Raw genomic sequence first — 13,167 nt, 5'->3', positions numbered from 1 at the left:
CTTCTAGTTTTACTTCAAGCTTAAAATATGAAAAAATAATTAATTGCATCCGGAAAAAAATCCGTGGCACTATATCCTATATGAAATGAAATACGCATGCACCAAAGGCAAAATAAATCATTTTATATTATTTTTGTGTTTATTAGACATACATGTACATCTACACGATTTACCATCAATTATTGTTCAAATGATGAATATCATTTATGTTTGTCGTCGGTGGAGCATCTTTAAAGGTAAACTAATGTCACCCGAGCAACAATTGATTACATAACCGACTATAGGTTCTTACAATTAAGTGATTTTGATATCAACAACATAAAACTAGAAAGTACAAACACAACGAACATTCTATGATACCGTATTGCTTTATTACCTACAGAAATAAATAAATCGTCAAACTTCACTTTGAAGTTTAAACGTTTTTATTGTATATCAGAGAGAATTAAACAAAATGAGTTGTCTACCCCTCCACGAAACCAGTGTTCAAAATTATTGTACAACTTTTGATATTTTTTATCTGTATGGCCACGGCGACACAGTTCACAAAAGGTCTCAGTAGAATTAATCGTGTCCTTAGCAAAATAATGTTTTCGCCACTTAAAATAGGTTCCAGGTGTACTTTTAGTGTTCGACATTATATGCAAAAAGTTTCCTAAGTTTTCCACCGAATCAAAATCATTTGATGAAATATAAGATCCAGGGGGAAGGTAGTGATCTAATATTGCACCGTTTCGAACAATAGGAATGGCATCAAATAGACTCTCGTATATTTTGAAGCTCTTTTCTGTGATGTAGTCTCTACATATGGAATTTTCGAACGAGAGATAGTATCTATAAATAGATTGTAATTTCTTCACACATGTAGGCCATTTTTCTCTACATGTCTGATCACCACACTTTCCGAACATATCCACACTTATGGTTTTGTTCAACTCTGCCGCATACTCGTAACGCATGCTATGACTTATGCAATTTGATACAAACCATACAACATCTTTCGTCTTTTCACTCCAAGTTTTAGTAAAATTAAGCAAATTAAATTCTTTGTCTATAATTTCCCGTTTTTCAATGACACCATATGGGCTATATATGTCAGAATCTCGTCTGTAGGATATTGTCCAATTAAAACGGTTCTTCCAGGATGCGTAAGATTTTCCGTGAAGTGTCGGAGGTTCCATGCTGTGATAAACCCAGATCTGGTTCCTTGGTTTTTGCGGAGCTACATCAGGCAAATCTCTCCATAAAACTATTAGATTATCTGTATCATCTGTCAAAGTATCGCTCTCAGTAAAATAACAGCTATACTGACAGTCCTTGAAGACTTCGGAACTGATATAGTGGGGTCTTCTTATGTAATGAATTCGACGGTAGATAGTGTGTTCAACTTTTGGACTTGGACTTGGTACATAGTTTAGCAGAGGCTGGATGGTGGCGATATACGACTCAAGATAATGCAGACGGAAAAGAAGTCCACCGATTACCAACAGGAACAAACAAGCTACAACCGATGTCTTTCTGAAATAAAAAAGGAATATGATATATTAGTACATTACGTGACAGAAGACTTGCTTTGATTGGCTACACACATTGGTACTATTTTCAATAGTGCCTTGGCAAGCCAATCTCTCCCACATTATTGTGGTCCCCACATTCACCTCTGTAAACGGTCCAGCGAAATTTCAAGATTCTTAAAAACGTATTTCGGACTCATACTAAATTCTTTAATATATATTGTAAGTTTCCTTTTGTGCCATTTTGCCTGTGAACGACTGTCAGTTCTTACATAATATAATTTGACCATTCAATGGCAAACCAAACAATAAAGGATTATTTTGCGGATACATCAGATTTTCTTGTAAGTAAATAGTCACGATTTGCATACCACGTCCGCCGTTTCAAAAACAATCACTTTGATGTCATACATAAAGGTGGCGCTATGTATTTAACAATCGTCATAACGTCATAATATGTGACCCGAGGTCAACAGACGGCCAGTTCGTGAGCCGTTGACTGAGGTGAAATTGTGGGGACCGCAATGCACACTGGGAGAGATTGTTGACAAGCGGGCACTATTGAAGTGGCGCGAAATTGAACGTGAATGTATTGTGACGTCACGACTAAGATGTCAAGATGACTGTTGTGTGCGGCGATGGAAGCAAACGTTGCTTTTCTACAGAAGACAGTTCATTCATGTTCTAATATTGATATACTTTTAATCTTTATGAAGCTAAATCCCGTTTTATAGAAACACAGATTTCTGAAACAATTCATATGTTGTACTTTTAATGTAACAACGTGGTGTGGAAATGGAGATAGCCTTGCGAGGTGTCGCTTGACGTGCTTTGTTACGATGACATGAAAACGGGTCTCATGTGAGGGTGATGTACTAAACACATTATGGCCTGGTTGAGAGGGCACTATTGCATCACAACATCCTTGCATCACAACATCCTTCAACAATACAATGAGGCAATAGCGCCCTCTCAACCAGGCCATAATAGATAGATAGAAGGACGCATATACGTAATGTAGTATGCAGATATTGATTCAAATATCTAAATCCGCCCGGTAATTATATTACGAAATAGTATAATAGAACAAACAATCAATAATTCTGTGTGTATATAAATATTTTACCTTTATTTGTTCCGTCCTACAGAAATAGCATACTTACCCTGCTTTACGACTTAGGCATGACCGTGTTTCAATTCGCCAGCCTCTCAGGGACATTGCTAAAGAAGACAGAATGTCAGTTATGATATAGACCTAAGTATCATAATTTAGTTCTGATATGCTGTTCAAACTCTTATTATAAAGATTAGATAATGCGTATAGGAGATTAATATAACCGAGTGTTCATTCGATATGAGCAAAAGGTTCTAGAAATGTTTGCGAGCTTTGGCAAGACAAGTTTCATAACATGTAATATTATAAATGTACCCTGTATATCTAGAATAATTTTATAGCATAACATCAACCTACATTATGAAGAAATTTAAAGCCAATGCGGGTAAAAAACACCAAGCATAGACAGCCATTTTGAAATCACACCTTTGAACTCTGCCATATCATCACTGTTACCTTGATGTCATACCGCTATATTATGACGAATCAATTGAGTTCGTAACAAGAACAGTAGAAATGGCAAGAGATAATGTTACACCCGTGACAAAAGTTATAAATGACCGAAGTCATTGGATAACCAGAATATTTATGGGAATCCCTTGGCCATCGCTGTAATTCACAAGTGCATAATTGATCTGGTTGTGACGTCACAAAAGGTAGGTATATTTACTACGTATTTCTAAAGATGGATACAACCGATTCATGCACAAGATGTATTATATTCACTGAGATTAAAGGGAAATCAAAGCATGTCTGATACTTACAAATACAAAATGTTATTGAGAAGTATCACATGCAAAACACAATTCCATATTGTTTTTATACGTCTATGTTACCATCCTAAAATTGGTAGATTTGGATTTGACAAGATATAACATTGCTATGTCACTACACTAGGTAAACTAATGTCATAAAAGAACGGAGCAGAAGCAGTTAAGTTAGTGTCTAGACAAAGTTTTTTTGTAAGAATCAACCGTCAACCTATTACCAATGAAACTGATATCAAAGTAAATAAATAAATGAAAGTATTTTTGATAAAAAGATAAAAAAAAAATCATTCGACTAGAAATTTAGAAAAAATAGAAATAGTCAACTTTGTACAAACATGGAGGACAAACGTAGACGGGGAAATTAGTAAAGAAGATCTGAGTAAGATTATAATTGTCGAGCTGCCTAATTGAAAGCGTGTATGCCAAGCTATTGAAAAAGTGGTTCGACGAGTTAACTCCAAAAGTGTACGCATCGACCTTGAATCATTTAAAGTAGTGTAAGATATGATCCTATTTAACATTATTCCAAATGGCTGATGTTTTTAAAACCTTCCTAATAAAAATCAGGAGTAGGCGAATTAGTATTTTCTTCAGTCATAAAAGTTACTTATTTTACACCGTTACCATCATTGTAAAATCTGTGCTTCATATTGTACTTCGATATAAGCACATTAAAAATAATTAATTGCGTCCCGAAAAAAATCCATTGCACTATGCGCTATATAGAACGAGGTGCTGATTAAGCATGTACCAAATGCAAAATAAATTATTTGATATGTATTTTTGTGTTAATTACACACGTATACACATGATTAAACATAAGACATTGCTCAAATGTTGGGTATCGTATATGTTGTCGGCGATGGAGCATCTTTAAAAATCATCATAATCTTATCATGTAAAAATAACTTATATCGCCTTGATAAATTGGCGAAAGGAAAAATTAGGAATTAATCATTATAAAAATTGAAATAATTAAAACATAATATCATATTTCCGATATTAATTATATGATTTGTAACATATTATATATCTTGCTTTCCCTTTACCCTAGGTCTGAAACCTCAACTATGACAAAAGCTATTGCCATAAAATAGAGAGATGATTTAACAGGAAACGTATACCAATTTAAAGAAAAACTTACATGTCCTTTGACGGGAAATACAGAAAAAGTTTTTCATCATTGGACGTCATCCATGTTATGGTAATTTATAGACAATAGCTTGCCCTTTCAATCATTCCATCCCAGTCATATGGGATCTATGTGTAATATAAAACAAGTCTGATCTAGGAAGACCACTCACCGCTGATACCTTGTAACAATTTAAGTTGTGAATATTCATAGATATTTCCGTTAAATATTGATATAGCCATTAAATGACAAGGGCTTAAGATTTTCCTTAACGCTGTTATCTTTCAAATATATTTACTATAACGCTAGGTAAATAGGTCCGGTGTTGTTGCGATGTTAACATTATCGCAATGTCAATGTGATGTCATTAACACTGAGATGCCATGTTGCGTGTAACGTGTCTTGTTCTGAGTTATATGGTTCGTGAGGGTTTTTATATTTCAATCTAATTTACAGACTGCATGTGTCATACACACACTATAAATGTTATTTCCGTATTAAGTAATAATAGATTCTGTGTAAAATCTATTCCAAGTCTTAAGTTTCACAATTCCTCCTTCAGAACAACAATTGCCAGTTTCTTGTCTTAGGTCGATGTTTTTTCTCTAGGAACTCAATGTCCCTCTGTCACTGAATCCTGAGAGTTATTACGTAGAGGGTCATATTAAAAGAAATGAAAAATTGATACAGAGAGAAATTGGTTCGGCATATATCCAAATATTGCTATGTTTATTTCAATTATGTAACAACAAATGTAAGTTGCCCCGATATAATGGTTAATATTAGTTAATTCCCATAATTCATAGATAAGTATACGTATTTGTAGGGAAACGATAGGTTACACACACTCGATAAATGCGCGATGCCATAAATAAAAGCGGCGTCACGACGCTATTTTTTCAGTCTTTGAATTTCTAACTCTAACATTGTGTAATTTATAAAAGAGATAAATAAATTTATGAGTACAGATCAGAACAATCCAATTTTACAATTAAAAAATTTCAAATACTACCAGAAACAGAAATGTTAAGTTTTATTGTATACACAGACTAAGATGGATTGGGTGATATCCAAGTGACTGGTAAGATGAGTGTGATGAGTATGAGCAAATATGACCGAAATGTAAACACTTAATGATTAGGGTTTATATTTGTTAAACTCTTGTTCAAATTTACTTAAAGTGTCAATCTGAGCATATGTTTGGCGTTAATTTGTCTCAATATATTATATAATCTGTTGAACAACTTCCAAAATATATAGATGTTTTAAGCCCATCTTTTACACCCCAGTATGCCGTTCTGCTCTCACTTCTCCTACTGAGATGTTAATACTTACCTGTCAATATTGTTAGCTAACTGTTTTGTAAAACATTTCTGAATTACTCGCAATATGAGTTAAAGCATTTTGGTAACTGAAATATGAACAAAAATGTAAATTCATCTCATATTCTCGAGGTTTTTATTTTGTTAAGGGAGGGAGAGGGAGAAAGTGTGTATTTTGTTGAGGGAGGGAGAGGGAGAATGTGTGTATTTTGTTAAGGGAAGGAGAGGGAGAAAGTGTGTATTTTGTTAAGGGAGGGAGAGGGAGAATGTGTGTATTTTGTTAAGGGAGGGAGAGGGAGAAAGTGTGTATTTTGTTAAGGGAGGGAGAAGGAGAATGTGTGTATTTTGTTAAGGGAGGGAGAGGGAGAAAGTGTGTATTTTGGTAAGGTAGGGAGAGGGAGAAAGTGTGTATTGTGTTAAGGGAGGGAGAGGGAGAAAGTGTGTATTTTGGTAAGGGAGGGAGAGGGATAAAGTGTGTATTTTGGTAAGGGAGGGAGAGGGAGAAAGTGTGTATTTTGTTAAGGGAGGGAGAGGGAGAAAGTGTGTATTTTGTTAAGGGAGGGAGAGGGAGAATGTGTGTATTTTGATACGGGAGGGAGAGGGAGAATGTGTGTATTTTGTTAAGGGATGGAGAGGGAGAAAGTGTGTATTTTGTTAAGGAAGGGAGAGGGAGAATGTGTGTATTTTGTTAAGGGAGGGAGAGGGAGAATGTGTGTATTTTGTTAAGGGAGGGAGAGGGAGAATGTGTGTATTTTTTTAAGGGAGGGAGAGGGAGAATGTGTGTTTTGTTAAGGGAGGAGAGGGAGAAAGTGTGTATTTTGATAAGGGAGGGAGAGGGAGAAAGTGTGTAATTTTTTAAGGGAGGGAGAAGGAGAATGTGTGTATTTTGTTAAGGGAGGGAGAGGGAGAATGTGTGTATTTTGTTAAGGGAGGGAGAGGGAGAATGTGTGTATTTTGTTAAGGGAGGGAGAGGGAGAATGTGTGTATTTTGTTAAGGGAGGGAGAGGGAAAAAGTGTGTATTTTGTTAAGGAGGGAAAGAGAGAATGTGTGTATTTTGTTAAGGGAGGGAGAGGGAGAATGTGTGTATTTTGTTAAGGGAGGGAGAGGGAGAAAGTGTGTAATTTTTTAAGGGAGGGAGAGGGAGAATGTGTGTATTTTGTTAAGGGAGGGAGAGGGAGAAAGTGTGTATTTTGTTAAGGGAGGGAGAGGGAGAATGTGTGTATTTTGTTAAGGGAGGGAGAGGGAGAATGTGTGTATTTTGGTAAGGGAGGGAGAGGGAGAAAGTGTGTATTTTTTTAAGGGAGGGAGAGGGAGAATGTGTGTATTTTGTTAAGGGAGGGAGAGGAAGAATGTGTGTATTTTGTTAAGGGAGGGAGATGGAGAATGTGTGTATTTTGTTAAGGGAGGGAGAGGGAGAAAGTGTGTATTTTGTTAAGGGAGGGAGAGGGAGAAAGTGTGTATTTTTAAGGAGGGAGAGGGAGAATGTGTGTATTTTGTTAAGGGAGGGAGAGGGAGAATGTTGTGTGTATTTTTTAAGGGAGGAGGGAGAGGGAGAATGTGTGTATTTTGTTAAGGGAGGGAGAGGGAGAATGTGTGTATTTTTTTAAGGGAAGAAGAGGGAGAAAGTGTGTATTTTGTTAAGGAAGGGAGAGGGAGAAAGTGTGTATTTTGTTAAGGGAGGGAGGGGGAGAATGTGTGTATTTTGTTAAGGGAGGGAGAGGGAGAATGTGTGTATTTTGTTAAGGGAGGGAGAGGGAGAAAGTGTGTATTTTGTTAAGGAAGGGAGAGGGAGAAAGTGTGTATTTTGTTAAGGGAGGGAGGGGGAGAATGTGTGTATTTTGTTAAGGGAGGAAGAGGGATAATGTGTGTATTTTGTTAAGGGAGGGAGAGGGAGAAAGTGTGTATTTTGTTATGGGAGGGAGAGGGAGAAAGTGTGTATTTTGTTAAGTGATGGAGAGGGAGAATGTGTGTATTTTGTTAAGGGAGGGAGAGGGAGAAAGTGTATATTTTGTTAAGGGAGGGAGAATGTGTGTATTTTGTTAAGGGAGAGAGAATGTGTGTATTTTGTTAAGGGAGGGAGAGGGAGAAAGTGTGTATTTTGTTAAGGGAGGGAGAGGGAGAAAGTGTGTATTTTGTTAAGGGAGGGAGAGGGAGAATGTGTGTATTTTGTTAAGGGAGGGAGAGGGAGAAAGTGTGTATTCCATTTTCTGTCTCCGAGCCGACTTTCCATTCAAAAATGACAACAGCAGCTGATGATATTATCATAAATATATATATATATATATATATATATATATATATATATATATATATAACCCAATTATCACTCCAAATTAAGTACGTCATTACCACATTATTCATTGAATAAAAGAGAATACATGTATTTACCAGTATTGCATTGTACATATCGTGAAACGACAGTTTCATATAAGAATCAACCCGTTGTTTCTATAATGTTTTCTTCATTCATATGATAAATGTTTTATGGCGTAAATTATTAGAGTAAACGGGCATCTATATAGTCTTATTATTCAACGACAATTTACAGAGTTTCACTACCAAACGGTTTGTATTGTGTGATAGTCAAATGTCCGTTGGTGACTAAGATTACTGACAACAGTAAAAGTTAATGAAGTGTAATGTTGTAATTGGACTATTCGTTCCACCATACCGAGACTTTTTTTTATTGTAGAACAATTGCTACTATTGTGGATGGACTAAGCTGGGGGCGTAAGTTACCTTTATATTCACAAAGTGAAATGACCGTGATGATATTGCTTTGGATGTTTCTTTGTGACCTATAACTGACAAAGGTCAGTCCGTGGGCCTGTCACGCATTTCTCATTTAAATTTCACCACTAAACGACTTCGGTGCTTCAAATCGATGGTCGTGTTTGTGTGTGCATTTCAGAATTTTGATCGATATTGAGCTTAACTTATTATGTGTTTCTTGGTAATCTATCTGGTATGTAATACTTCAATGGACACTGTTTTGTAGACAATTTTGCTTTAAACATGGTTTTTTTCAAAGTATATTATCTTGTCAAAATAAAATTGCTGAGTGAATTTGCGACCCGCATTTTGTTCCTATTCTCACAGCAAACGTTGTTGAATATCTTTTGATCATGTATAATGAGAAGATATTCAGTATAATTAGCAGTGAGGATAGGTCCGAAATGAGGGCCGCAAATTCACTCAGCAATTTTACTTTGACAGGATAATTTACTTTAAAAAATAATGCGTCTTTCGTCATCGTTTGTTATTAAGCAAAGTTTTGTGTGTTGTTCTGCTAACTTGATAGTATGCTCCATTGGAAAGGCACCATAGTAAAACATATAAAATAAATAAATGATGATGCGTAGTTTCTGATAAAACATTTAACAATGTTAAATCTGAACATGATGTTAATTGTAATGATATTGTCATAAAATGTGCGAAACCCCGGTTTTATAGTAGATGTTAGAGCTATACGATTCTTTGCGGATGTCCTTGATACAGTATGGGGATGATATATCCAGGTGCCCTGAAAGTGCCCTGTAACACCTACCAAATGTAAAACAAAGTATACTATGGTATAGTTAATGTGTATACTTTTAAGATATTTGAATGTTTAAGGTAACTACATAATAATGGAAAGACACACAATTTAGCAATATTAACTGATTCAAATGGGAAACAAATTACAGATTAAAGTGTAAAATTAAGAAATTTAAGTGTAGAGTATGAAGGTAATACATTTTATAATAATAATAGAAAATGTGCCACTTACATGCTTCCATAGATTGTGTACCTATCAAATTTAAAGCTCAGAACGGAACATAGTCCTCAAGAATATGTTTATGGCACAAAAGGCCCGAATCTAAATTTAAATCTACTGATATGGTGAACACACAAATATGCTAAGCAATTACGTGATTAAAATACTGCTTAAAACGCCGGCGCCAACATTGATACGTGTAGTTTTATGGAAGAAAACGATTCTATGTCATTCAAACCGATTTATGGCTAAATAGTTTTTTTCAAAATAAAGAATGTCCTTCAATAGCACTCAGAAATGTCTTAACAGCAATGACAAAAAACAACATCGAGTGGGGCAGAAACTATAGATATTCTACGAGATATCCTTTAAACAAATGAGCACGCAAGTAATAAATGATGTATTTAAATCTCTGTGATTTGTTTTGTTTTTTAGTTAGGATGAATACGGGTCGCTATATTCTGTATTCAACTATTACTGCCAATGCTACACGTTCTACACGACAACAAGTATCCATGCATCATATAAACTGTCCTGTAGCATGGTCTCAAAGTATCGAGAAATATTGATTCAATGTTGTACTGTTATCACTTGTCGAATTTCAAAGCGTTTATGAATGTAACAAATATTGTAAAAACAAGTTTGGGAGGGAATGATGTATATAAGAATGGAATAAAAACAAAACATTGTCTCTCTGAACTGAAATTGCTCGAACCTCTTTATTTGAAACGGGACAATACTAAGCATGATTAAAGAAGCATTTAATGTCGATGGACGGTAAGACAGATGTCATATTAAGATAAAAATTTGTGTCATTATGCTACATAAATGTCCTGTAATCAACAAGTCGTACATGGAAAATCAAAAATATAATATATGAAGTTTTGCTTTTATTGTGATTTGATACCAACACAATTTTAAACCCACTGATGCTAATGAACAGATAACAAAATAAAACCTGATATATGCATCCTTCTTCATTGAAGATTTTTGTATCATGTGGGGTTTTTACCTTCCTTGCATTTTTCAATAATTACTATCCCTGATGCATACAGGAAAGGCGAGACATATATAGTACCTATAAAAGGAAGCAATTTTATATTATTTGCCTTTCATGTTAACAGAAAATGAAAGTATAGCCCGTGGGGATACCGATACAATATACCTCAATTAACGCCTTGGAAGGGAGGGATTTGGCAAATTATCAAGATATTGAGGCGTAAAGAACACAAAAATGCAAAGCGAGATGAAATGGGCGACGGTCACCCTAGCAATACCGACAGTACCAATATATCGTGATCGGCCCAACCCCACTCTCAAACACCCTCCTCCAAATTCTAAATAGTACAGATACAGGTTAACCGATGTGTAGTACTGCCTATAGACCAAAATGGTTTGTTTTTATGAATACATCAATAGCGACGAGAATACCTGTCAATGCAAGCTCATTTTCACCTCAATACTACGAAATGTCGTAGTTACTATCATTTCCCTTAGAAATCTACATTTTTGGGAAGAAGCCCATGAACAAAACAAAATGTGTTACTTACCTTGACAATAGTCCTACTGGTATACGTCCACACACTTGTAAACACGACACAGCTTTAAACAATGAAGTTAGTGTTTAGACCAATCAGAGACTTCCATATTTATCTTGTGATCACGTGAATTAGGTTTTCAAAATGTTTGTTAAGCTTTAAAAATATAAATAAATTAAATCCTCAGACATTGAGACACATACATTACAATCAAAATTCACTATTCTCTTTTAAAGTTTCTTACTAATTTTATTTTGTTGCAGTTATCAATAGCACAGCTAAGTGAAATAAAACTGTGATATCTAGATCTACACGATTAAAGCTGACACGTTTGAACAACCCACTACCACCAACAGGCAGGAGTATACCGGATCAATGAATAATTGCAGAAAAGGAGAAATTCATCCCCATGGCCAGGCTATTGAAAACAAAAACAAAACAAAAAACTACCAAATAATGTTGAATGTAATATTCCCCTCTCTGGTTTGGTTTAAAAACACTTAAGTATATGTAATAACTACCAAGTTTGAACATACCACATTTATCTCTTTTTAGAAGCATGGCTAAAACTGCGTAAATAATTTGAACAATGAAATAGCGCTTATGCATTGAGCTGTGTACATGACATAGATAGCAGAATATGGAAATCAGTGAATAACAATAACACAGGATCGTGTGAATCCGGCAACAACAAAATAATTAAAAAAATCGAATGAATCAGGCAACAGAAAGGAAACACGTATACTGAACACGGAGAAACAAAATAAATAAAATAAATAAAAAAATGAATTAATACATAAACAGAAGCCTTGTGAATCAGTCAGTATGATGAATAAGACACGTGGACTTGAAAATAAATCAGTAGAAAGACAAAACACAAGAACGTATTTAAATCAGCGAGTAGGAAACAGATACAAGTGCAAGCTGTAAACAGGACAATAGCGTTCCTGATATTTCTTTAGACTAAAATATAACAAATACAATATCATTCAGATACAGTATTATGACGAAAAGATTTGCTGCTGTCGAGACGGGCCGAATGACAGTCTTAGCACTAGCACTAGATCAGGGTCTTCTATACAAAAAGTCACACCTCGGGCTTGGTGCTGCTAGGTTGGGCCTCACAAAAAAGCTCACAGGCCATGGAAACATAGAAAGCTGTTAATGATATCAGGACTCATTTCCTCACAAACTTTTCATTCCTTACCTTTGAATCCTCTATAGGAAGCCATTACAGATTTTTATGGAAGGTTCCTTAAATTAAGATGTTTCCTTAACTTCTGTAATGCTTGATGGTATATAGAAATGCCGATCACCTTACCTGGGAATATTCAAGAAACTTGGCCCATATTATATGCATTTTAAAATCGACATTGCTGCTTGATGGTATATAGAAATGCCGATCACCTTACCTGGGACAAAGTGAGTATTGAAGGCGAAACACTCGGATTCCCTTTGTTACCCTTCTTCCATTCTTTAAAATAATTTCGTCTTCCAAATATCCTCGTTGGTCTCTTTGAGGAAGGGTTTGAGTTTCCGCACCGGATGAGACACAGAAATAATAGCCATGGGATATAACCCATTTTACCTCATAGGGCAACGCTAATGTCAAGGCCATAACCAAGACATTTGAGACGTTAAGTAGAAAAGAGTCAACTAGAAAGAAGCGACAAGATTCCAAACTTTCTAAAAGTACAATCTTACAAGCACATATCCATAAGGTACAATTCTACAGGTATATTTCTACAGAAACAATTCTATAGGTAAAATTGTACAGGTACATTACTACCGGTACACTCATACATATAATGAATGAGTACAATCATACAATGAGAATGCAAATCCATATAATGGAAAGAATAACCATACAATGAAAAAGTATAGCCATACAATGGAAAAGAATAACTATAAAATGGAAAAGTATAACCATATAATGGAAAAGTATAACCATAAATGAAAACGTATAGCCATACAATGGAAAAGTATAACTATAAAATGGAAAAGTATAACCATATAATG

The 13,167-nt window shown here is 35.2% G+C and overlaps 1 protein-coding gene across 1 annotated transcript; it reads right to left on the bottom strand.

Annotated features, from left to right (window-relative positions):
• Positions 1 to 355: 355 nt before the first annotated feature.
• LOC138334754 (alpha-(1,3)-fucosyltransferase fut-1-like) lies at positions 356 to 12,576 on the bottom strand. The gene is made up of 4 exons (XM_069283467.1): positions 12,561 to 12,576; positions 11,161 to 11,212; positions 2,678 to 2,735; positions 356 to 1,518 (listed from the first exon to the last, which is right to left on the bottom strand). Exons 3-4 carry the CDS (start codon positions 2,731 to 2,733, stop codon positions 426 to 428), a joined length of 1,149 nt encoding a protein of 382 aa, XP_069139568.1. The 5' UTR covers positions 2,734 to 2,735; positions 11,161 to 11,212; positions 12,561 to 12,576; the 3' UTR covers positions 356 to 425.
• Between the last annotated feature and the right edge of the window lie 591 nt (positions 12,577 to 13,167).

Source organism: Argopecten irradians, chromosome 1 (genome assembly GCF_041381155.1).
Source record: "Argopecten irradians isolate NY chromosome 1, Ai_NY, whole genome shotgun sequence".
NCBI lineage: Eukaryota > Metazoa > Mollusca > Bivalvia > Pectinida > Pectinidae > Argopecten > Argopecten irradians.
The sequence above is the reverse complement of the archived record's forward strand: the minus strand, read 5'-3'. Positions and strand labels throughout refer to the sequence as shown.